Below are 22961 nucleotides of genomic sequence, written 5' to 3'. Positions count from 1 at the left end.
CCACGCAGATGGAGCGCTCCAAATACCCCCACACTCGATCCCCGCACCGGCCCAGCTGGCTCGGACCTCGCGGTGTTTGAGGAACAAATAGGAGGTGCAGACTGGGAGGGGTGCAGATGGGCAAAGTGGGAATGGGGCAGGAAGGGCAGAGCTCACCTCACAGAGCAACGGAGTGGAATAATTCCTTGTCAATATTTTCAGATACATTTGAGTCCGAGGGTACTGTTGATTTAGAAATGCAGCTGAGTCCTGTAGGCATGTGCTGGTGCCATCCTGCATCTCCTGAACTTCATAAGTGAGTCTGTGTAATGGGAATTGTGGAAAAACTGGTATTTCCCTCTTTACAGGTCCCCACACTGCTTAAAGTGGGGATTTGGAATTGGTTTGGATTTGTTTTAGGGGTTTTCTTGTGCAAAACCCAGCAGTTCAACAATTGTGTAGTGCAGATGGAATAATGCGTTTCCTGTTTATTGTGGCATCCTCCCTCCAGCAGTGAGTTAGAATTTGCTGGGGATGGAGGGGAAACACGTGTCTGTATGTCCCTGCTGACAGAGTATCCAGGGAATTGCATCCCCTTGGAAAGGGGCACCATGATGATGGAACTGGTGCTGCTCTCCTGTAGCAGGTGGCAGTGCTGGAGCCTGTGCCAAGGGAGTTGATGGGGCCCCTGTGCCCTGGCACTGCCCTTCAACAGCTTGGCTGGCACCAGTGCTCCCCAGATGGTGCCCGGGGAAGCTGCTTCCTGGTGTGCTGCTCTGAATTGTACCACTGCCACCTCCTGCCAGGAGGAGGGGTAGTGGGACACCTTGAGGTTCAGGATGTGGTGATGGAGAGCGCTGTGACTCTGTGAGATCTGTCTGTCTGTCTGAGTATGGGGTCCCTGGCAGCCCTCCTGATCTCTGTGCTCTCTTCCACAGCTGCAGGCGCATACCTGCCCCCCTTGCAGCAGGTGTTTCAAGCACCACGTCGGCCTGGGATAGGAACTGTCGGGAAGCCCATCAAGCTCCTGGCCAACTACTTTGAAGTGGACATTCCCAAGATCGATGTGTATCATTATGAAGTGGATATCAAACCCGATAAATGTCCACGCAGAGTCAACAGGTAAGGCAAGTATTAGAGGTTTGGCACTTGTTCCCTGCTTCCAGTTTCCTAGTGGAGACTCTATAAGTGCCTGTCTCTGACTTTGCAGTAAAAGCCATTCGGGTGACCAGTATGGCAGGGGTCACAGCAGTGGCAGGGGTCATGGCATTGCATGATGCCCACAGGTGGCTGGACCCCCCAGCCACGATTGTGCAGCAGTGCTGCTTCCTGGCCTGGGAGCATCAGGGGTCCAGAGCCTCAGCGCAGTCCCTGCTGCTCCGAGGCAGCTGTGCTGTTTTGGCAACAATCCCTGATTTAAAAATAGCAAGCCCAGACCTCGGGCCATCGTGTACTTTGCTTTGTTTTTCTTTTTGATGTGCTCTTCCCTGCCTGTCCCCTCCTGCCCTGGCAGCCTGGGGAGCTCTGTGCCCCGAGGGCCGGTGAGCAGATCCTGCATGTGCTTTCAGCATCGAGTCACACTGTGGCAGCTCCAGCCACTGTGTGTTCCCCTGTGCCATATACACTCCTGCCAAAGCCAATGTACTGAGCTGTGGGACAAGGCACATGGCTGCTTGTCCAGGGGCTTTCCTGCCCCGCGGGTCTCAGCTCTGCTCTCAGTTGCCCTAGGGAAAGAGGCTGGGGTGGACTGGACAGGCTGCAGAAGGTATCAGGCTCTAAAGAAAGTGACACAACAAACCTCTCCCTTCTCTCCTCCTGCTCCTCTGTCTTGCCTGCGTAGGGAAGTCGTGGAGTACATGGTGCAGCACTTCAAACCGCAAATCTTTGGTGACCGAAAACCAGTCTATGATGGGAAGAAGAACATCTACACTGTCACAGCCTTACCCATTGGGAACGAGCGGGTAAGAGGGGGCAGTGAACCCCATACAGGCACTGTGACCTCCCTCCTGCCTGGGAAAGACCAGCAGAAGACGACCCTACCTCATCCCTGCTGGGATGCTATGGTCACTGTCCCTTCCCTCCTGCACCCAGGTTGACTTTGAGGTGACGATCCCAGGGGAAGGCAAGGACAGGATATTTAAAGTCTCTATCAAATGGATGGCCATTGTGAGCTGGCGCATGCTGCACGAGGCCCTGGTCAGCGGGCAGATCCCCGTCCCACTGGAGTCTGTCCAGGCACTGGATGTTGCCATGAGGCACCTGGCTTCCATGAGGTACCTGCAGTGAGGGACAATGGGGCTGTGCCAGGGAGGAGAGGGGACTGCTGCCCTTGGCAGGCTGCTGTGGCTGGGACTGGCCTTGACAGTCATTGGAGAAGGCAGCTGTGCCAGCCGTGTCCTTGGGTGCTCCTGCAAAAGAAATAGAGGGAGTGATGCAGCTGACAGGGCGAGTGCCAGCTCAGGGCTCTGGGAGTGCAGTGTGTGCCATTGACATGGTGTGCCCTGGTTCACAGGTACACTCCTGTCGGCCGCTCCTTCTTCTCCCCCCCTGAAGGCTACTACCACCCCCTGGGAGGGGGCAGGGAGGTCTGGTTCGGCTTCCACCAGTCAGTCCGGCCTGCCATGTGGAAGATGATGCTCAACATCGATGGTGACGTTATTTCTCATGTTGGGGAGCTGCAGTGGGAGGTCTGGGTGTATTTGGGAAGGCTGGTTGAGAGCAGAGACACATTGTGATGTCTGTCCCACAGTGTCGGCCACTGCCTTCTACAAAGCCCAGCCTGTCATCGAGTTCATGTGTGAGGTGCTGGACATCCGGAACATCGACGAGCAGCCCAAGCCCCTGACGGACTCACAGAGAGTGCGTTTCACCAAGGAGATCAAAGGTAGAGCCCCCAGGGAGCTCTGGAACCTGTGCCCTGACACTGGCTGTGGCTTGTGAGGTGGCGGTACAGGGGCTGCACATTTTACATGTCTTCTGGGACACCACTGTCTCCCTCATGCTATTGTTGGGGTATCTGCAAGCAGGAAATTAGTTCAGGAAGCTGTTGACAGTGTCCTGGAGAAGTTGGGCAAAGGGAAGTTGCTCCCATTTTCACCGTGACTGTGCTGTGTCTCCCTGTCTCACATCAGGTCTGAAGGTGGAGGTGACCCACTGTGGGCAGATGAAGAGGAAATACCGTGTGTGTAACGTTACCCGACGGCCAGCCAGCCACCAGACGTAAGGCGGGTGGGCAGATGCCCTTGGAAAAATTCTCGCTCTTCTCCTTGTTAACAGCTGCTGGTGTCGTTAGGGAGAGCTGAACAGGAAGCTCCAGTCTTTGATGGCAAAAGGAGACATGTCTGGGGTTCTGCAGCCCTGTGCCATGTGTGGAGTGGGATGCAGGGAGATGCTGTGTCTGGCAGGCAGAGTGCGGCGGTGGGCGGGAGCTGACATGCCAAGAATTGTCCTACTTTTTACCTCCGGGTTTGGTTTTCTTCATTCTTAAAATACTCACTGCCAGAGCAGAGACTTTGTCAGGGGCTAGCACGAGTGTCTGCCTTGGAATTTTTTGTGTGTCTGGAAGCAGGCTAGGCCTGGGCACCCCTCAGTGTCTCCTGTGCACCAGCATCCATGGGTTGCAGCCTTGGGGCTTGGCGAGTGCAGGAGGAACGTGGCACCTCACTGATGTAGTTAGCCTGGCTCTCCTGTAATTTTGATTCTCTACAGAATATCAGGTCAATTCTGCATTTTCATGGAGCTCTTTATGGGGCTGGGAGTAGCTGGTGCTGGCTGAGGATGGGTATTGCGCTCCAGCTGTGAGTGTCATGGCACCTCTCAGCCCTGCAGCCAGGAAGTTTGATTTTTTTCCCCCCTGTTTCTGAAGGGAAATGTTCCCCTGTAGCTGCTGTCCTGTACCTGGAGAGGCCAGTTAGCCTTTCCCTGCAGTTCAGTTCAGCTCCTAGAGAGGACACCAGGCACAGAAGCCCTCCTGAGTGCCAGTGTTTACTTTTGTGCCCAACCATGGTGTGTGTGGCAGGTCCTGCAATAAACATCTGCCCTGATTAACTGGATTAGTGAGGGAGAGCTTTATTTAGGGACCTCAGTACCACACTGGGGTAACAGTATTTGTGACTCCATTTCTGAAAATACCACTGCTTTTTATTTTGTTGTATGGCAGCTCAGGGTGGGAGCCTGGCAGCTCCCTTTTCCCAGCCACAGTACATAGTGCCTGAGGTCTGGAAGTGTCTGTTCTGAGTAGGTGCATCCCTTTTGTCCTGCCTCTTCCAGGTTCCCGCTGCAGCTGGAGAGTGGTCAAACAGTGGAGTGCACAGTGGCTCAGTACTTCAAGCAGAAATACAACCTGCAGCTGAAATACCCTCACCTGCCCTGTCTCCAGGTTGGCCAGGAACAGAAACACACATACCTTCCCTTGGAGGTGAGTGTTGGCACCTGTGGTTTGGGGCTGTGCTCAGCTGTGGTCCCCTCGTGTCTTACCTGTTCCCAACACATGGCTGCTATCTGTCCCCTCCCTGTGCAGGTGTGTAACATCGTGGCAGGCCAGCGGTGCATCAAGAAGCTCACGGACAATCAAACCTCAACCATGATAAAAGCAACAGCCAGGTCTGCCCCAGACAGGCAGGAGGAGATCAGTCGCCTGGTACGTGACTCAAGTCCCTGGGGAGGCAGGGCTGGGCTTGGCACCAGGGGGAGGTTATGGCATCGTGTCCATGGTGGCCTTTGCCATGGTCCTGCTCCTCAGCTACGCTGTTCTGGAGAACTGTGACCTGCTGAGGAGGTGTTGGTGAGGTTAGTGGTGGGGTTTTATTCCCCTCTCCCCACTGAATCCCTGTGCAGAGGTGCCTGTGTGTATGTAATGGACAGTGGCACAGGTGAGCCCAGCTCAAAGAGACCACGCAAATGCATGTGCAGCAAATTCAGGCCCTTGCACTGATGGAACCTCATCCAAAGGGAGCTGGAACTAAAAATGGGAAACAGATTAGAGACACGCCCCTGCCTGCGGTGTATGTGGGGCTGTGTGTGGTGGGGCTGCAGTACAGGAACTCTGTGCTTGGCCACTGGTTAATGGAGCTGTTGTTGCCCATACACATACATCTGGGCTTTTGAAGCCAGGGACATTTGGTATTCCTTCTGGGGCTCTTGGTAAGTTTCTTGCCAGTCTGAACCATCCTGTTGAAATCTTAAATCTCAGGAGCAGGCTATGCTGCTAGTTGCATTGGTTAATGTGTTTAAAAATCAGGTCTCAGTGGGTTAGTTTCCAGGAGAGGGTTTGGGCCTCAGTGTTGATCTGCTCAACCTCCCCTGTCAGAGGTGCTCTACCTGCAGCTCTTTGGAGATCAAGGCTTCAGGTGTCCATATGTCCTGGCCAGCTGCAGCTGCCTGGGATGCAGCAGTTGGTCTTACTCCCTCCCATGGCACTTCCTTCCCTCTGCAGATGAAGAATGCCAGCTACAACCTGGATCCATACATTCAGGAGTTTGGGATCAAGGTGAAGGATGATATGACAGAGGTGACAGGTCGGGTCCTGCCAGCTCCCATCCTACAGTATGGAGGCCGGGTAAGTGGGGCTGCCTGGGGTGGGCTGCTCTGTGTAAGGAGATGCTGTCAACACCTGGAAACACTGTTTCTGAGAAAAAGTTGTTAGAGCTGGAATGTTTTATCAAAGTGCCTTGGCTTTGAGTTTTTTGCAATATAACTGGTTCTGAAAGTTGTAGCCAAGAGTCATTGGTGATGAGATGAAGAGGAGAGGGGTGCTCAGCATAGGGCAGCTCGGGTGAATTTTCCGTCACTGCTGAGGAGCTGAGGCTGTGGGTTGTCCATTGCCAGGGAGTCAGCTCCAGCCCTGGGACAGGGAGCACAGCCCCAGCCCATGCAGGGCTCTGGGGCTGCGGGGCTGGGCAGGCTGCGGCCGTGCTCTGACCCTCTGTTTGCCTTGCAGAACCGGGCCATTGCAACTCCCAACCAGGGCGTGTGGGACATGCGAGGGAAGCAGTTCTACAACGGCATTGAGATCAAAGTCTGGGCCATTGCCTGCTTTGCCCCGCAGAAGCAGTGTCGAGAGGAGGTGCTGAAGTAAGGAAAGGGGCAGCCCATGCGGGTGGGGGAAGCCAGAGGGGCCGTGGCTCCAGGGCCACACTGCTGCTCACAGCTGGGGTCTGGGTGTCTGGCATTGCCACTGCTGAATCTGCAGGGAGCTCCACTGCTTGGGGTACCAGTCTGATGTGGGGTGTCCAGTTCCTGTTGCTTTTGGTTTATCCAGAGAGCCTGTTTGTCCCAGCTGCAAATGGTCCCTAAGCCATCACAAAGCTGCCAGGTTGGAGTGAGTACTTGTGAGTTGTCAGTCAGGCTCTCCTCGATCTACTCCTTGCATCAGGGAGCTGCAGTATTGACAGATGAAACTGCCAGCTTTAAAGCTGTATTGGACTTTTCTAGTCTGAATCTCTGCAGAGAGAAAGGGTTCTGAGGATTAAAAGTTCCCCCAATAATCTGAAATTATGTAATTCATGTAGGAAGCATCCTAACTTCCCGTGAGTTATTACAGAGAAGTTTTGGGCTTTCTGAAAAGCCTCAGTAGTTTAGAGAATATGTTTCTCTAGCAAAGTGACAGAGAGCAGGAACAGTTTATTTGATTTAGGGAAATGGTCACTTTGTTTTTGGATTCTTCTGGGACCTTAGGTTTCTCCTGACTGAGAGTGGATGCATTGAGGTGAGCGCTTTGTGTGTCTCTTCTGGGTGTTTGACATGGTCAGTGTTTGGGGTTTGGAAGAGTTCAGAGTGTCCACATCTGCACTATGTGGGTGCAGGTGGGAGTGACACCGCACTCCTCCCGTGGTCCTTTTGCAGCAGAGCTGTGAGCCCTGTGTTCCCTCTGGCTCTCACCATACCACATCAATCCTTGGCATTCCAAAAATCCAAAGTGTGGCTGGGTTGTGGTAAGTGCAGGCTGGCATCAGCTTTGCAGTCACCTGGAAATCAGCTGTTGCGGGCAGCAGGTTTGTTCCCCACTGCTCCAGCTTCCTAAGGGAGAAGGGCTCAGCTCCATTGCATTAGGAAGAGTTAGTACATAGGTAAGAGGGCACTGAGAGGGGACAGTTCAGCCCTGACATGTGCTGATCTTGTGTTTTCTGTGCCCTGCATGTGCTAGGTGCCATAGAGCCACCAATAGGTGATGGCCCTGTCCCTGTGCTGTGCTGCAGCACTCAGCCATGGGGCTCTGTGCTCGGTGGCGCAGCTGGCATGCAGGAGGGCTCAGGGCTCACGGCTTCTCCTCCCGGCACAGGAACTTCACGGACCAGCTGCGCAAGATCTCCAAGGACGCCGGGATGCCGATCCAGGGCCAGCCCTGCTTCTGCAAGTACGCCCAGGGTGCAGACAGCGTGGAGCCCATGTTCCGACACCTCAAGAACACCTATTCAGGGCTGCAGCTCATCATTGTCATCCTGCCAGGGAAGACACCTGTGTACGGTGCGTCTGGGCGAGCACAGAGAGAAGGGCTTTGGGCTGGCTCAGCAGGGCTGGCTCCTGCAGGGCTGTCTTTCCCCATCCCGAGGGTGCTGCTGGAAGTGGTGCAGGGCTGATTGCCTTGTGCTCACCTGCTTCCTCTACCCACAGCTGAAGTGAAGCGTGTTGGGGACACTCTCCTGGGAATGGCAACACAGTGTGTCCAGGTCAAGAATGTGGTGAAAACCTCCCCACAGACCCTTTCCAACCTCTGCCTCAAGATCAACGTCAAGCTTGGCGGGATCAACAACATCCTTGTGCCTCACCAGCGGTTCGTATGGCCACTGCCATAGTTTTGGGGTTGTACCCCAAGTCCCTCGTGGTGCTGCCTGCCTGGTTTTCATGGTGAAGAGGGGGCCTTCATAAAGCAGCTCTTTGAAATGGGGGTTTGTAACTTGTTTCACCTTGTTGATAATGAGGTGATGATGTGTCCAGGCCAGAATTGGAGGTCAGGAGTTATCCTTGATATCATCTGCTCATCTCCATTGGGTTGTACATCACCCGGAGATGGCCTCAAAAACTGACTACTTGTTTTCTCTCTTCTCCCACCAGCTCTGCCGTCTTTCAGCAGCCAGTGATTTTCCTTGGAGCTGATGTCACTCACCCGCCAGCAGGAGATGGGAAGAAACCCTCCATAACGGCTGTAAGTTCACAGCTTGGTGCCCAAAAACCCTGCAGGATGTAGGAGCTGGAATGGGATTCACATGTCCATGTGTTACTGCAGTCCCCATGATGACAGTTCTCAGGGTGGGCCCGTACCCTGTCAGGTGATTTCATCTGATTCCTGGGAAGGTTCCTCCCAGTCCCTTCCTGCCGCTCCATGCAGAGGAGCTGCAGTTTCTGGGAGCCGCAGGGAGATTGGCAGCTGCCAGCAGATGGGGCTCGTGATGTGCTGGCCCCGAGCGTGGCCCTGAGGGTGCCAGGAGCTTGGTGCTGCATGAAGTCATTCTGGGACATCCCTGTCCAGGTGCAGCCCTTCAGGGACCTTCTCCCTGCTGGAGAGCTGGGGTTCTGGAGAGCTGGAGTGACTGGGCTTCTGAGCCCTTTGTGCAGGAGGATTTGCCTTTTTCTCAAATTAAAAATGAGCATCCATGGAGTGAAGTGCTGCTTGGTGCCAGCAGGGCCAGGGACAGCTTGTGCCCTCCACTGGGCTGGGAGACACTGCCCTGTGCTCGTTGCCATGCAGGATAAGCACGTCAGCATTTTCCTATTAAGTTCTTAACTTTCCAGGACTCACAGCTCAGGTTTTCCTTGGCATGCAAATGCGTCTTTGGAGGAGTGTTTTTTCTTAATTAGAAGAGGTTGGGAAAGGCTTTGGGCTGTTTGCTGTAGGTGTGGGTGGGACAGAACAGTCTGTTTCCTGGCGGCAGAGCTTCCCCTCTGAAAATATCTTTTGTGGTTTGTGCAGGACCACTGGGGCTTTTTTCTTAATTTTTGTGAAACCTTTTTTGAAGCTGCAGGGGAGGAGAAGGGTAGAGCCTTTGAAGTAACATGACCATGTCCTTGGTGTATTGCTGGTGGGATAATAGTGGGTCTGTGGCTGCAACTAAAGAAACAGTTTCTATTGTACACATTGGCTTTAATGGGGGAGCCCCAACACCAGAGCTCTGTTTGCAAAGTGAAAGTGAAAGTGCTGGGGAGAGCAGGGGCAGCAGATTCACACTGCTGAGGATTTGGAGTCTGTAGTGCTTCCCCTCTGCTCAGGGGACGTGAGGCACACAGCAGAGTCACTGCTGAGTGTGAGGAGTGAGGCAGCTGGGTGTCTGTTCCCCAACATGGGCCAGCACTTGATTCACATTGTGCCCTGTGTCACAGCCAAGCCCAGCTGCCCCTGAGATGATGCTCTGACGTTTCTGAGGTCTGCCTGCACTGCAGTGGGAACTCCCTGCTCAATGGCTGCCATACAATGACTCGACCTACCACGTCCTTGGGCAGCCTGTGGCTGTCTGAGACAGCCCTTGGTTGTCTGGGGCAGCCCCACTCCCTCTCACTGCCAGGCAGGAGAAGTGAAGCAAAGGCAGAGCAGCAGCAGCCCCCACAGCCACAGCATTCAGTGGCACCAACTAAAGTTGTCTCACTGGAAATTCCCACAAATGTTTAAAAGGGAATGGCAGAGTGTGACATCAGGATGTGGCCATGACCAGGGATGTCTCTTTTGGGCACTGACAGCCTGTACAGTATTTGCTGTCCCATTGATCTGTGAGTTCTGGTGCTCTGCCCATGGCCAGCTGTTCGTGTGGGAAGCAGGTGGAAGCTGGGAATGTCCCACATCCCCTCTGCCCTTCCTGGTGTAAGACATGGCCTGGCCTGTCTGTCGTGCAGGTTGTGGGCAGCATGGACGCCCACCCGAGCCGGTACTGTGCCACAGTGCGCGTGCAGCGTCCTCGCCAGGAGATCATTGAGGACTTGTCCTACATGGTGAGGGAGCTCCTCATCCAGTTCTACAAATCCACACGCTTCAAACCCACCAGGATCATCTTCTACCGCGATGGTGTTCCTGAGGGGCAGCTCCCACAGGTGAGGAACCCTCAGATACCCGTTGGCCAGTGGGGCTGCACCAGCTCCCATGAGGTTCCTTAAGGGTGCTCAGGGACAGCTGGCTGCTGGTGTGTCCCCTCATTCTGTGTGCCCTTGTCTCTCCAGATCCTTCACTATGAGCTCCTGGCAATCCGAGACGCCTGCATCAAACTGGAAAAGGATTACCAGCCTGGCATCACCTACATCGTCGTCCAGAAGAGGCATCACACCCGTCTCTTCTGTGCAGACAAGAACGAGAGGGTGAGTGCTGCAGAGTGCCAGGGCTGGAGGCGGCTGATTCATCCCTGTCTGATGGAAGAGCCAGCCCTGGCTTTCCGAGGGGAAATCTCACTACTGGCAGGGAGAGCTTGTTCTGAATGAAACGTGCTGCTCAGTGGACTCCTACAGCTGCATGGATTAGTCTGCTTCTAGAAGCCCAGCCAGCTGTTTGCTGTTATTATGAGTTACTGGGTGCTGATGATCCTGGTGACTCTTGAAATAGCCTCTGTCAGCTTGAAAACATCTGTTGTTTTGGTGATAGCTGGAGTTGCTGACGTGACAGTCTAAATAACCCCTTGCTTGCTCACAGCTTGTTCATGTGTGCTCTGCAGTAACATTGATTGCTGTCACTGTTCCTAGATTTCATCTGAATTTAATGGTCAGATTGAGTCTAACCAGACTGCTCCACACGAGCAGGAAGATTTTATCTTGGGAACTAAGGACAGGTTTTGATCAGGATATAAAAGCCCCAGTATCTTGTGGCACAGACTCCAGCACATGCTCTACAGAGATCCCTGGCATTTTCCTCATCTCTGTAGTAGGATGGGCCCCTGCCCAGCCCTTACCCTGCTGCTCTCTTTCCCATGCTGTTGGCTGTGTCTCCATGTCATGCCTGGTGTTGATGCCTGCAGAAAATGCCAGCAGGCCTGTTTGGGCAGGGAGCAGAGTAGGATCAGCTGCTTCTGTCCCCACGAATGGGCACTTGGAGACCATCTCTACACCTCAAAGGGAGATGGGAACCCTCTACCGTGGTCCTGGGACAGGGCAGCTGTGTTAAGGACAGTGCTCTTGGCAACTGAAAATAGCCAGACTCTGCAGTGCTTGGTTCTCTTTCTATTCCCTGCAGATTGGAAAGAGTGGGAACATCCCAGCAGGAACAACAGTGGATACCAACATCACCCACCCCTTTGAGTTTGACTTCTACCTGTGCAGTCATGCAGGCATTCAGGTATCGTGCTCCCAACACTGCCTCTTGAGATGCTGCTGGGTTTTTTGGTTGCTGTTGCAGATTGTCCTCATGCATTTGTCCTGGCCCTGTCACAGCCTCCTTTTAGCTTGGAGACGTGGGCAGTTGGATTTGAGGATAGTTGGATCTGAGCTGCCACTGCGGTGGTTTGGCAAGCAAGTGCAGGGTCTGTGCTGCTGCTGCATTGTGTGGCACATACTCGGTTTCTCTTCTGGAGCCAAGGGTCCCTCCTAAGAGATTTTCCTCCTTCAGAGCAGCCAATTCAGCAGCTTGTCAGCTGGTGTCTGAGCGTGCCGGGCTCGCTAGGGCGCCCGGTCATCAGCAGGGACCTGCTGTCTGGCCGTGGGTGGGAGAGCCAGGCCAGCCGTCCCTGCCTGCTCTGCAGCTGCCTGGCTGCAGGCAGCCAAGATTAGTCAGAAACTGGACTGGAAAAACTGCACTCGTGTAATCTGCAGCTGCTTCCAGAAGGGAGGCTGCTCAGCTTCCCCTCCCCTGCGCAGATGACAGGAGCTGGTCCGGCTGGGGATGCAGTGGGGGATGCATTGGGGGATGCAGTGGGCTGTGTGGCACAGAGGGAACAGACACCAGGCAGCAGCATTAGTACTGCTTTGCACCCTGGTGCTAAGGGCTTTCCTGCCTCAATGCCGTGTAGGGTTCTCACAGCAGGGAAGCACAGGCATCTCTCCTTCCTAGGCTGGCTGACAGATCATTTAGATCAGGGAGGGCTGATGGGGATGCAAGGCAGCTGCATCTGGGCGCAAGCAGCATCTCTCACACCGGCCCCCTCCTTCCCAGGGCACGAGCCGGCCGTCCCACTACTACGTGCTCTGGGATGACAACCGGTTCACGGCGGACGAGCTGCAGATCCTCACGTACCAGCTGTGCCATACCTACGTGCGCTGCACCCGCTCCGTCTCCATCCCGGCCCCAGCCTATTACGCCCGGCTGGTGGCGTTCCGGGCGCGGTACCACCTCGTGGATAAGGAGCACGACAGGTGAGGGGCACAGCCCGTGGCTCTGGGAGGGCAGAGCCAGGCATGGGCAGGGGACCTTGATGTTTGAAAGTGCCTGAGAGTGCTGCAGCAGAGCCTTTCTAGGGGAAGACCTGCATGTAGCTGCATCCTATTAAGGCCCAGCACAGGGGGAGTGGGGATAAAGGAGAGTTAAATCCTATCCTGAGCTCATCCCAGGCTTGTGGGAGCATTCCTGGGGTGTCTGAACATTTCCAGCTGCCTCAAGGTGCTGGAATCTGCAGTACAGACACGGTCACCAGCATGTGCATCATCCCTGTGCACTGCAGTGAGGTGACTTCCTGTGCTGCCAGCACTCAGCTGATCCCCATCTCCAGGGGATTTTCGAAGTGTTCCTGGGGGAAAAATATGAAATAATTATGCAGTGATTTCCTTGATTTTCAGTGGCGAGGGCAGCCATATATCTGGACAGAGCAACGGCAGAGACCCCCAGGCCTTGGCGAAGGCTGTGCAGGTTCATCAGGACACTTTACGTACCATGTACTTTGCTTGAAAGCCTAACTTTTGTTACCTCACTCAAGAAAGCTTTCAGATTTGTAGGAGCCATACAAAAAAGGAAGCATTGGGACACCTTGTTTTTTTTTTCCAATGAGAAATCACTGCAGGGCAGGCAGTGTCGACTTGAGGCAGGAGACCAGCACCATGGGACAGAACGATCCAACACCTTTGTAGGATTGGAAGAGACTGATGATGATGATGATTATTTTTTTAATTTTTTCTGGCTTTGCAAAATTTTGACCTGACCAAACACATGAAGGCATTCAAGGGAAGGGATAAAACTCCCGGGAGGCGGAAGCAGGTTTTCATTTTTAAGATGCAATACTAGAGACTCCTGACTGTGAACTGGCGGCTTTGGTCCTCCGTTGCCCACCAGGCGCTGGTAGGTATTTTTTGTGGGGGTTGGGGGAGGGGATTTTTAGAGCCTTAAAACAGAAGACTAGATTTATAAAACTAATATTTTAGATTATGAGATGCTTTAATGGGTTAAGGGAAAAAAAAAACAAAAACAAAACAACTAGTTTATAGGAGAATTGTAACACTAATAGTTCCCCGCCCCTGAGTAATTCCCCCCAGATAATGTAAGGCACCCTAGCACTTAGCTCAGAACTGAAAACTGTCTTCCTCGTGTTACAAGCTAGTCAGCTGCTGCCGCTCAAAGCAACAGTCACAGACTTTTCCATGGGTGAGTGCCTTACTATGATGCTGCAAAATTTCAATGTTTTTAATCTTGTAAGGAAACTAGTAATCTTGTCTTGATGGTGGTCCATATTTCCATCAGAAGGAGTTAATTTCTATGGTCCTCAGTTGCAGTTTGTGTCAGATCACGACCTCACAGTGGTTAAACCCCATTGAAAGATGTGCACTTTCATACAGGACACGTTTAATGGCTGCTGACCCATTTTTGTTTCCAATGTACTACTTGTTATTTAAAACTGTTTCTGACAAATGGGGGCATCTCCATCCCATTAGGACAGAAAGCGCTATCCATGTTTTTCTTTCTTTCTTTTTTTTCCCCCCTCCCCTGAATTTTTATGATGGACACCGGGATTTTTTTACTAAACATTATTTTTATACAATATTGAGTCTGTTGCCAAAATCCACAAGTCATTAACATTCTCAGAGTTTACATCCCCACACTTCCTGAGGCTGTGTGCTCACGCCACAGCTCTCCAACGTTTCTGTCCAATGAGTGCTGCCGACTGCAGCCTGCGCTGTGCCAGGTGCTCCACAGTGCCCATTGCCTGTGTGCATTTGGCACGTGCCTGCCCAGGCCGGCTGCTTTCCCACCTACCACATCCCCACCTCCAGCACCTCCAGGCTCTCACCCTTTCTGCTGCTAGGTTTTGCTGCTCTTTGTGTCATGGTATCACTGCTCTCATGCCCAGGGTTTTTATTCTGAAAGCACACCAGATTGTTCCTTAGAATGATGAAATCCCTGTTGTTGTCAGGGGGGGAAACTCCTGATTTGTGCTTGTACCAGGAAAACAGCCTTTTTCCCCACAGGAACCTGGTCACTGCTTTTCAGACCTGTTTTGCTGCACAGTGACCGTACGCATGGTGGCGGGGCCGTGGTGGCAGCTCAGTACCAATATCATCCGGGCACATTATCTGGGTTTTTTTCTATGAAAGTGTTCACAGCGCTTCCTTCAAGAGACAAACGAGGCGCACGCTCCTGCCACGTTCTGAGGGGAAGAGCTCTGGTATCATTTTCCTGCCGAACGCGTTTCCCAGGCGGCCCCACGCGAGCGCTGCCCCTGGCCCGCGCGTGGACAGAAGCACATCTACACCTCTTTGGTTTGTACTTTCTGACGTTGAAACTTGCCTTGCCTTCATGAAAACCACACCGGTCATGTTGGCCCATTGAGCTGTCCTAACCCCGGGAATTCACTCTTCCCGTTTTCTTTTGGGGCAACGTGTTTGTGAACAGTGACAACATCACTATGCTATGCAAACTAAGTGCTGAGCCCACTGATGTCACGTTTGGTGAAGATCCTACGTTTAGCACAGTCCTGTTTTCCTCAAGACCACACTGTTTGGTTCATATCCTCCTTTGCACCTTGTGTCAACCTCCACTGCTGTATATCCTCAAGGTGACGGGGAGGAGACCAGGACCTATCTGTGGTCAGTAGGTAGGGAACTCTTAGGAAGGCTTTTAGAGCGTAGGGAACACATCAACACTAAGTGTCAACATGAGAAGCCTACATTCCTCTACACAAGTGCCTGCATAGTGACACCAATCAGCACCTCCATCTCATCCTCCGAACTCTGACTTACGTTCATTGAAAGCAAAACAATCTCAGAGGGGCTGTTCCCGCTCACCTGGTGTTAGAAAGCTCCTCATTAAGAATAAAATCGGGGTCAAGGTCAAGGTTCTCTCTGCAAATCAGTTTGTTCACCAGCATTACACCGGAACGCGCCTGGCTGCTGCTCTGCAGTGAGGGGCAAAGGTATTTTGGTTCCTCGTTTTAATTTTAGTGTTTTAGTTGGGTCTAGATTTCTGAAATGTCTTTTAGTAGCTGTGGCATAGCACGTGCCATTTTTAACCATTTGAAAAGAGATAGTGTGGGCATTTACAGAAACAGCTTGTTGCTCTGTAACAATTTTTTTTAACCTTGAGACTTGAAATGTAAAATGGACCTTTAAGATTTGCACTCATTTGTAAGGTGGCTGTTCATAGAAAACTATGAATGAAGACTTGCTGATGTAGCACCTACTTTTAACAGCAATTTTAACTACACAAAAGCTTCACAGCTTCTGAAACTCTCAGCTGTTGACTTGCAGATCGTGTTCTGCCCTTATTTCACCCTCTGCGTTGGGTTTTCATGGTTTTGGATAAACAAAACAGCCAAACTCAGTAGCTGCTGTGCCCTTTAAACCCTGTTTCCACTTTGAAGAAGTTTAGAGAGGTTGGAGTGACCCGCATGTTTTCTATACCGGACTATGCACCGTACCCTCTCCGCGCTCCGGCATCGGCATTTCTCCCCCTCTCTTGTCTGAGATGCAAACGAGTAGCTGCATGTTGAGGTGCGTTTTGCTGCCTGTAGCGGATAGGTGTTACCCCAGGTACATATCAGGATCTGTAGTTAGCCACAAACCCCACACAGGCATCCCGATCAGCTCCGAGTCTCTGCCTTCTCGAGTTCCACCTGCGCCTGGAAGCATTGCCGAGCGCATGCAGTTCTGTGGGAAGAGGAGTAGCTTTCCTTTACCTCTAGAATGCTGTTGTTTCCTTATCTCATATCTGAGCAGAACGGGGTGGGAGGGCTGCTCTGCTCTCTCCCCACAGCTTCCAGGGCAGTCGGGGTGTTCTGGGATCACACACGATGTCTCAAACAGCCCAAGCATCCAGCGTTGCCTCGCGGAAGGTTTTCTTCTTGGAAAATCAGTGTGAAATAAAAGAATGTGATTGTTTCAGGAAGGGAAGCCAGACAGCAGGAGAGCAATAAACAAGTGAAATTCATATCTTGCCTGAGTGATTTGCACTTCAATAGTTGTGAAAGGAAATTTCCAGGACTCCAGTGCTTTTGTGTTCGATTTCCAGCCCCTTTCGTACCTCCTTTCTATGAGCAAGTGTGGGACTGTACATAGGGTGTTTACAGGACGCTCCGTTTGGGTTGTTATTTTTCTTGTGGGTTTTTTTTTGCTCTAGCTTGAACTCTGTATGGTCCATTTGTTAAATAGCCGTGAACAGTTGATGTACAGTACTTACTAAACAAGCAGCAGCACAAAACTTATTTTATTAAGAAAATATGGCTTATATTTTAAAGGTTGAATATCAATTTTTTTTTTGTATGTGTGGAATTAAGACTGGTGAAGAGTAACAAAATCCTTGGATTAGGCCAAAAGAAAATACTGTAAGATCCTAACCACCTCTTTATTAAAGAAAGCAGTATGATTAAAGAGCTCCAGAACATTGTATTTATATTGGATTTGATTTAATTGCCTTTGTGGATTTTTTTTTTTTTTTGCCTTGGTCCTGATTTTTGCTTGCATCTTCGACTTTGCAGTCCCAAGTGTCTGTTACCCTGTAACTGTTGGCAGAAGACCTAAATAAAAGCAATGTGAATATGTCGGGGTGACACTCCTGAGTCACATCTCATGGGGAAGGGACATGTGCATCCCAGCCATTCCCTCGGGAAAGGCTGGGGGACAAACAGGGAAACGCTGACTGGAGCTGAATTGCATCAGACACTGCAGAGGAGCCAACACCCCTCACTGTCCAGATCTCAGTTCAATGAGAGAAACACTGAAGCAAACAAATACATGCTTAAAACTTCTGGGAATACAGTACAATTCTTTTTATTAAAATGTCACCTGAGAACCGACTGATTTTGGGCTCCTGGGTTATTAGATAACAGAAATGTACATCAAAATCTGCTGTTCCTCCAGCCTCACTGAGTGCTTCAGGGGCTCTTGGCTCTGAGGTGCTTTAAGGACAGATTTCAGACTCCTTTTGGATTGAGGTTAAACTTGATCCTCTGGGTTTCTGCGCTGCCTCATCTTTTGCATTTCTCATCATGTTTTACATCTCCCAGCTTTGCAAATCTTGCAAACATCCTAGTCTGCTCCAATGCCAGCAGCTTGTGGTTGAGTTTTAGGGTGCAGAACTGGAGGATTTTTGCCATCCTCTGAGTTCTTTGTTGGAGGACTTCTTTGTTTTACCTTACAAAGATGCAGGGGCAGACCTTAAGCCAATGAATGATTTAGCAGTTGAGCTGTAACTGGGTTTTTGAATAATGCCAAGGAATTTTAAGGAAGTGCTTGCTAATGGCATGCAGGCACTTGTCAGTTAATTTACCTAACGGCAGCACCAGAAAGTTCTGTCCCGAGCTGGGCACCTGTGCAGGTCCTGCACACATCCAGCTGCTTTGTGGGTTCTATCACGTATTTTAAACGATTCCTCCTACATAACAGAATCTTTAGCAGTTTTAAAGGGGCTTTTTCTGTGTGAGGTACAGACCAAATCGTGCTTTCTGCAGCTGGGTCTGGAGTCCTGGAAAACAGGTCAGAAAGCTGGTTTCAAGTGTTAGATTAGCATTTGAGCCCCGGCCCTGGTGCTGATTACAGTGCCCGAGCTGTGGGACCAGATGTGCTGCCCCTGAGGGATGTGAGTGTGCAGAGATGCCTCTCCCACGTATCTGCTTCATCCTGGAGATCACATTTCCCACTCCCCATTTCAGTTAAGGAAATATTCTAACAGGTTACCTTTCATTTGCATGGGTTTAAAATCCTTACTGTGTCATGTACATTAAAGCTAAATTTATGCTTTTAATTCAGCTGGGAATCTTCAGGATGGTAATTCTTAATAATGACCCTGACATTTGGATTATGGATCTTTAACTTCTCTTGGCCCAAAATTCCAGTTCTTTGGTACCTTCCTAGTTGTTTCCCAGGAGAAGGCCCCTCTCACTACCAGAAAAAGTGACATTGTTTCTTCACAAGGGGTAGCAGGTTCAAACCCATTTGGGTAAATCTCAATATACCGTTCTTACTGTATGTCTGGCAAAAAAAAAAAAAAAAAATCTTTTGAGGGCAGAGGAAATAGACAAAGGTGTCACTGCCTGACCCAGCACTGAGCCTGCTGCATCTGTCACATTCTAATCTCTTTTCCACATGCCATTTGCCCCTTTCACCCCTCTGCTTGTTTGGTGCCAGTTTGTGTAAAATATCCCTAACACAGTGGTACTGAACATTGCTAAAGTCTCAAAAAATGAGGACAGGGCAAGCATAAGCTCTGAATTTATGTTGATACAGTGAATCATCGAATCATGAATCACGGAATATCCTTAAATTGGAAGGGATCCACAAGGATCATGCAGCCCAGTGCCTGGCCCTGCGCAGACACCCCAACAATCCCACCGTGTGCTGAGAGCGTTGTCCGAGCGCTCCTGGAGCTCTGGCAGGGCCGGGGCCGTGGCCATGCCCCGGGGAGCCCGTTCAGGGCCCGACCACGCTCTGGCTCCCGCAGCTGTCGCAGCCGGGCTCGCTCCGTGTCCCGGGTCCCGCCGCCCGGAGCGGGGGCAGCGTGCGGGCCGTGCCGGCGCTCCCAGCCGCCGTGTCCGCGCCCCGCGCACGGCAACACTCGCGGGTCCCCGGGGGCAGGGCTCCACGTGGGGCTTCTTCTGTGTCAGTGAGGATTGAGAAGGCATCAGCTCAGCTCCTTGGGGACCGGGCTGGAAGCCCTCGAAGCGGCCGCACAGGCAGCCGCGGACATAGCGCACTGTACTGAAACACCACAGCACCGCGGGGTCGGGAATAACCCCCGGTGCTTCTGCTCTGACTCCCGCTCGTGTGTGCTCAGGTCCCGGCCCCGCCATTCCCGCTCCGGGCAGCCGCCGCTGCCTGCGGGGCTCCCCCCGCGCCGCCCCGGCCCTGAGGGCCCCGCCGCCTCCCGCCGCCTTTCCCGCCTCTCCCCCCACCCCAACCCCACCGTTGCCGTGGCAACCGCGCCGGCTCGCGCCCCGCCCGCTTCCGGCGCCGCTTCCCCTTCCCCCGGAAAGGCCGGGGCGCGCGCGGGGGCAGGGGAAGCGCGGGCGGGATTTCCGGCGTGCGGGGCTGCGGGGCGGCCACGCCACTTCCGCCTCCGCCGCCGCGTGAGGGGCCGGGAGCGCCGGGAGCGGCGCCGGGAACTCCGGGAGCGGCACCGGGAGCAGCGCCGGGAGCGGCCCAGCCGGGAGCGCGGCGGAGGAACCGCCGCCTAGCGCAGCCCCGCGCCGGCCGCCGCAGCCCCGAGCGGCTGCGCCCCAGCTCCATGAATGGAAATCGGCAGCGCAGGTGAGCGCGGGCCCGGCGGGGCCTGGCGGGCTCGGGGAACGGGCCCCCCGCCCCGCGCCATCCCCTACCAGTCCCGGTGCCCGCCCCGGTGCCGCGGGGCAGCGGCCGGGCCGAGCCCATCCCGAGGGGGATCGGGCGGGAGGAGCCGAGCCCCGCGGGCAGGGCCCCGGTACCGGGCAGAGCCGGGGCCGAGCCGCTCCGTGCCCTGCTTGCCGTGCCGGGGGTGGAGGAGGAATTGTCGGTATTTCATAACCGGTGTGCCCGGCTTGCGTAACCCGCGCCGTGCCGGTGCCCGAGGGACGGACCCGCAGAGCCCGGCGGGACCGGGCAGCGCTCCCTCGGGCCGCCCCTGCCGGGCACACGCCGGGTGTTTGGCCCCTGTGTGTCAGCACGCTGAGTTTTGGGGCTAATTCCTGTGCCTTTGGGTGTGCTGCTTCACAATAATCATTCCGAGGTGATTGTTCTTGTTGCCCGGAGAAGCTGTGGCTGCCCCATTCCTGGGCAGTGTCCAGAGCAAGGTTGGATGGAGCTTGAGCAACCTGGGCTAGGGGAAGGTGTCCCTGCCCATGGGATGGGCTTTAAGGTGTTTTCCAATCCAAATCGTTCTGTGATTCTGTGAAAATCTTCACGTTTTGACCATTTGATCCTTTTGCCGGGAAGGCACGTGCTCAGTATTTATCAACTTTGTGGTTTAAATGGATTTTGGGGGTTGGAGAAGGAAGTTCTGATTCAGTTTTTCAAGGTATCTTATTCCAAATCTGGCAGAACAGCGGAGGAGGGTTCAGGGTTGGGCAGTGTTTAATCAGCAATTCCCTGGCTGTACCTCGATGGCAAAGGGAATGTCGAAAGCCACCTGGAGTTCCATGTCTGTCACTTGAATAGGTACCACAGGTGCTGAAAATACAAGACTGAGACTGAAGGTATCAACACAAAACGTATCTTCCCATCTCCATATGGAGATCCTTTTCTAACATACTTGGAGGTTTAAGGACAACGATGCATTTGGCTGGAAAAACTCTCTACCTCAGCTGTTGCCTGGCTTGAGATTGTGATGGGTTGAAAACATTTTAAGGTGCAGGATTTTAACAATCTGGTGGAATTCATATGATGCTCTCTTACATGGTGTTAAATAAACTCTAATTATAACGTGGTGCAGTTGTAGTTGTCTCCTGATAATCAGATGTGCAAGAGGAACCCGTAAACCCGTTTAGTTTTCCTTTGGAGTGAATTTACATGTTGTTAGGCTGCAATGTGTTGGATTTTAGCAAAGCTGCTGCAGTGTTCAGCAGGATGGATGGTTCTTCTTATGCCTAGGGAAGTGTTAAGTGCAGTGTTCACATTCCAAGTCTTGGGGTGTTGGAGCAGGAGGACACAAACCATCCTTGGTGGAGCAAATGAGGATTAAAGCTCTGTCATGAAGGAGAGAAAGACACTGAGACGTGCTTTGTTTTCTGTGCATGAAAGGAAAACATGGGATAAAATAAGCAGAGAGAGGAACAAAGACTGGAGAGCGAGTATCCCTGGAGTAAAGTGTGGAAGTGTGTGCCAGGACATCTTGGGTGAAGCAGTGCTGTGGGTGATGTCCTGTTTGTGTGAGAGGCTTAGGCTGAGGAATCTGGGAAATACTGTGGCTCTCCTGCTCCATGGAATTTGAACATCACTGAAAGTAGGAGCAGGATGGGAAGGTGGCTGCTTGGGGCGTGGGTTATGGTGGAACCAAACTGAGGAACAGCAATAAAATGTTTGATGGGGAAAGTGAAGTGGAGGAAAAGCTGCTCTCAGCACAGGTCAGGCATTGCATTTTCACCAGGAGAATGTTCAGTAAAATTCCAAAAGGCAGGGAGGTTCAACAGGGGATGTTCCGTGGTGTAGCCAAGTTGTTTCAGTGCCATTGTCTTCATTTCCATGTCCTTCATTGTTCTTTCAAAGCTCACAGCTTTTTGTGTTAAAAGTGTTAACTTGCGTTGGCTTAGGTTTTTTAATTTCAGTTTTTAATGAGGCACTGCAGGCATCCTTAATGTTCTGTTTATTTTCCATACAAACTTTGGGCAGAGAAAATCCTAAGAAGTGACTTTTCTCTCTCTGATTCAGAGTAGTGATTTGGGAGGCCCATTAAAAGTCCCATTTTTGTGGGTGTGGTAGAGCAGGAAAGGGGGTGATTCATAGTTGCCTTCAAAAGTTATTCTGCTGTGAGATACAGTGGCAGATTTCCTCTGGAGTTGCTGTGGAAGTTGTTTGACTCACTGTATGAACCTTACAAATTGTTTCATCCTCGGAGCTTTGCTTCCTCAGGGGTGATGGTGTCAAAGAGTATTTCTTGAGCTAATTTTACTTTCTAGATTTTGGTCTGTGGAAATACCTTCCAGGGAAAACTCTTGCAGGGTTTGTGTGGGCTGGCACATTCTCTTTTCCCAGAGCAATTGGGTATTAACTTCACTATGTGCATATAAGCTGCATTTTTGGGCTTAAAGCTTTTTGTATTTAGATTTTTTTTAATGGTTCAGAAGCATTGATTGTCTTTTAAATTCTCCCAAAACACTCCAGTGCATTTTCTGTAAGTCCATTAGGGCAGAATGAGTTACCACACCAGTATTTGCTTGTGCAGTTGGCAGTCACAGAGCACAGCATCAAAATCTTGGCTTTTGATGAGTTTGAACATGACTTAGTATCCGAAACCTTGGAAAAAACCAAACCCTAAATTGCAAGGAGGAATGTTTAGAAAACATGGATTGCATTACTCATAAATAATGTAATGCCACCCAGCAAGGCCGAGTGACAGAAATGAGGCAATTCATGACTTCTGGCACAGGGAGCTCGATCATTGGAACCAACGTTTGAATCAAATATTCTCTATGCACTTTTTTAATCCAGAATTAGGTTATTTTTTGCTAGTGATAAGATTTTTCTTAGAGCTCCACAGGCTGGGCCTCTGAGTAGAGGCCAGGGGCCCTGTGAAAGGGAGTCTTTTATTTTTCCCCTCCGTGGAGAGCTCTAGCTCTCTCCGGTGGAGCTCCAGCCTGAGGCTGGGATCGGTTCCACAAATCTGCCTCATGTGCCTGAGCCAGAGGAAGTTGTATTTACCTGCTCAGACCTTGATGTTGTGTTTTAGACAGTTCCAGCACCCATCCAGTTGGATTTAGAACTGTTGTATGAACAAAAATAAAACTACTAAGTTATCTCTGTTCTTAGAGTTTGGCTTAATAATACTGAAGCCATAGTGTGAAAGAGGATAATTTTTTTCTGGAAGCTTGGTGGGGATGGCCCTTTCTGTAAGGAAATCTGCATTTCCTATTAGCATCCTGCTGGAGATCAGGGTTTTTCTTCATTCTGTAAAAGCGTCGCGCGTGCCAGAAGCTGCAGCTTTTCGTACAATGCCATGTTGGAAGCATTTGCAGGTTTCTGAGCTCCTGCTC

The 22961-nt window shown here is 51.9% G+C and overlaps 2 protein-coding genes across 6 annotated transcripts in view; both read left to right on the top strand.

Moving 5' to 3' along the window:
* The first annotated feature begins 919 nt into the window (after positions 1 to 919).
* LOC121359933 (protein argonaute-1) lies at positions 920 to 16845 on the top strand. Of its 3 annotated transcripts, none has more exons than XR_005956110.1 (19): positions 974 to 1101; positions 1820 to 1940; positions 2071 to 2252; positions 2492 to 2628; positions 2729 to 2863; positions 3111 to 3198; positions 4249 to 4396; positions 4499 to 4618; positions 5414 to 5536; positions 5918 to 6051; positions 7259 to 7443; positions 7591 to 7750; positions 8032 to 8122; positions 9802 to 9996; positions 10123 to 10257; positions 11123 to 11224; positions 12038 to 12237; positions 12658 to 13153; positions 14404 to 16845. XR_005956110.1 is itself a non-coding variant. In XM_041479328.1 (18 exons), the coding sequence occupies exons 2-18, from the start codon at positions 1836 to 1838 to the stop codon at positions 12764 to 12766; spliced, it is 2349 nt and encodes a 782-aa protein (XP_041335262.1). In that variant the 5' UTR covers positions 920 to 1101; positions 1820 to 1835; the 3' UTR covers positions 12767 to 16845. The 3 variants fall into 3 exon arrangements, 1 of the variants encoding a protein (XP_041335262.1); XR_005956109.1 differs by having other exon boundaries at positions 14278 to 16845; XM_041479328.1 differs by having other exon boundaries at positions 920 to 1101; positions 12658 to 16845.
* A 2485-nt stretch (positions 16846 to 19330) lies between these two features.
* The window catches only part of AGO3 (argonaute RISC catalytic component 3), a 33970-nt gene continuing 30339 nt past the window's right edge, over positions 19331 to 22961 (top strand). For all 3 annotated transcript variants that reach the window (XM_041479156.1, XM_041479155.1, XM_041479154.1), the window contains exon 1: positions 19331 to 19548. In XM_041479156.1, the coding sequence (XP_041335090.1) occupies positions 19530 to 19548 (19 nt within the window). In that variant the 5' untranslated portion in view covers positions 19331 to 19529. The remainder of the gene's footprint in view (positions 19549 to 22961) is intronic.

The sequence above is a fragment of the Pyrgilauda ruficollis genome, unplaced genomic scaffold (genome assembly GCF_017590135.1).
Source record: "Pyrgilauda ruficollis isolate IOZ18807 unplaced genomic scaffold, ASM1759013v1 scaffold48, whole genome shotgun sequence".
Classification (NCBI taxonomy): domain Eukaryota; kingdom Metazoa; phylum Chordata; class Aves; order Passeriformes; family Passeridae; genus Pyrgilauda; species Pyrgilauda ruficollis.
This window is presented reverse-complemented; position numbering and strand designations above follow the sequence as displayed.

Bases quoted from the DNA above. Each gene is read 5' to 3' on its own strand.
- LOC121359933 (XM_041479328.1), top strand. From the start codon at position 1,836: ATGGTGCAGCACTTCAAACCGCAAATCTTTGGTGACCGAAAACCAGTC. The intron at 2,864-3,110 runs GTAGAGCCCCCA...GTCTCACATCAG, and splicing joins TTTCACCAAGGAGATCAAAG to GTCTGAAGGTGGAGGTGACC. The intron at 6,052-7,258 runs GTAAGGAAAGGG...CTCCCGGCACAG, and splicing joins TGTCGAGAGGAGGTGCTGAA to GAACTTCACGGACCAGCTGC.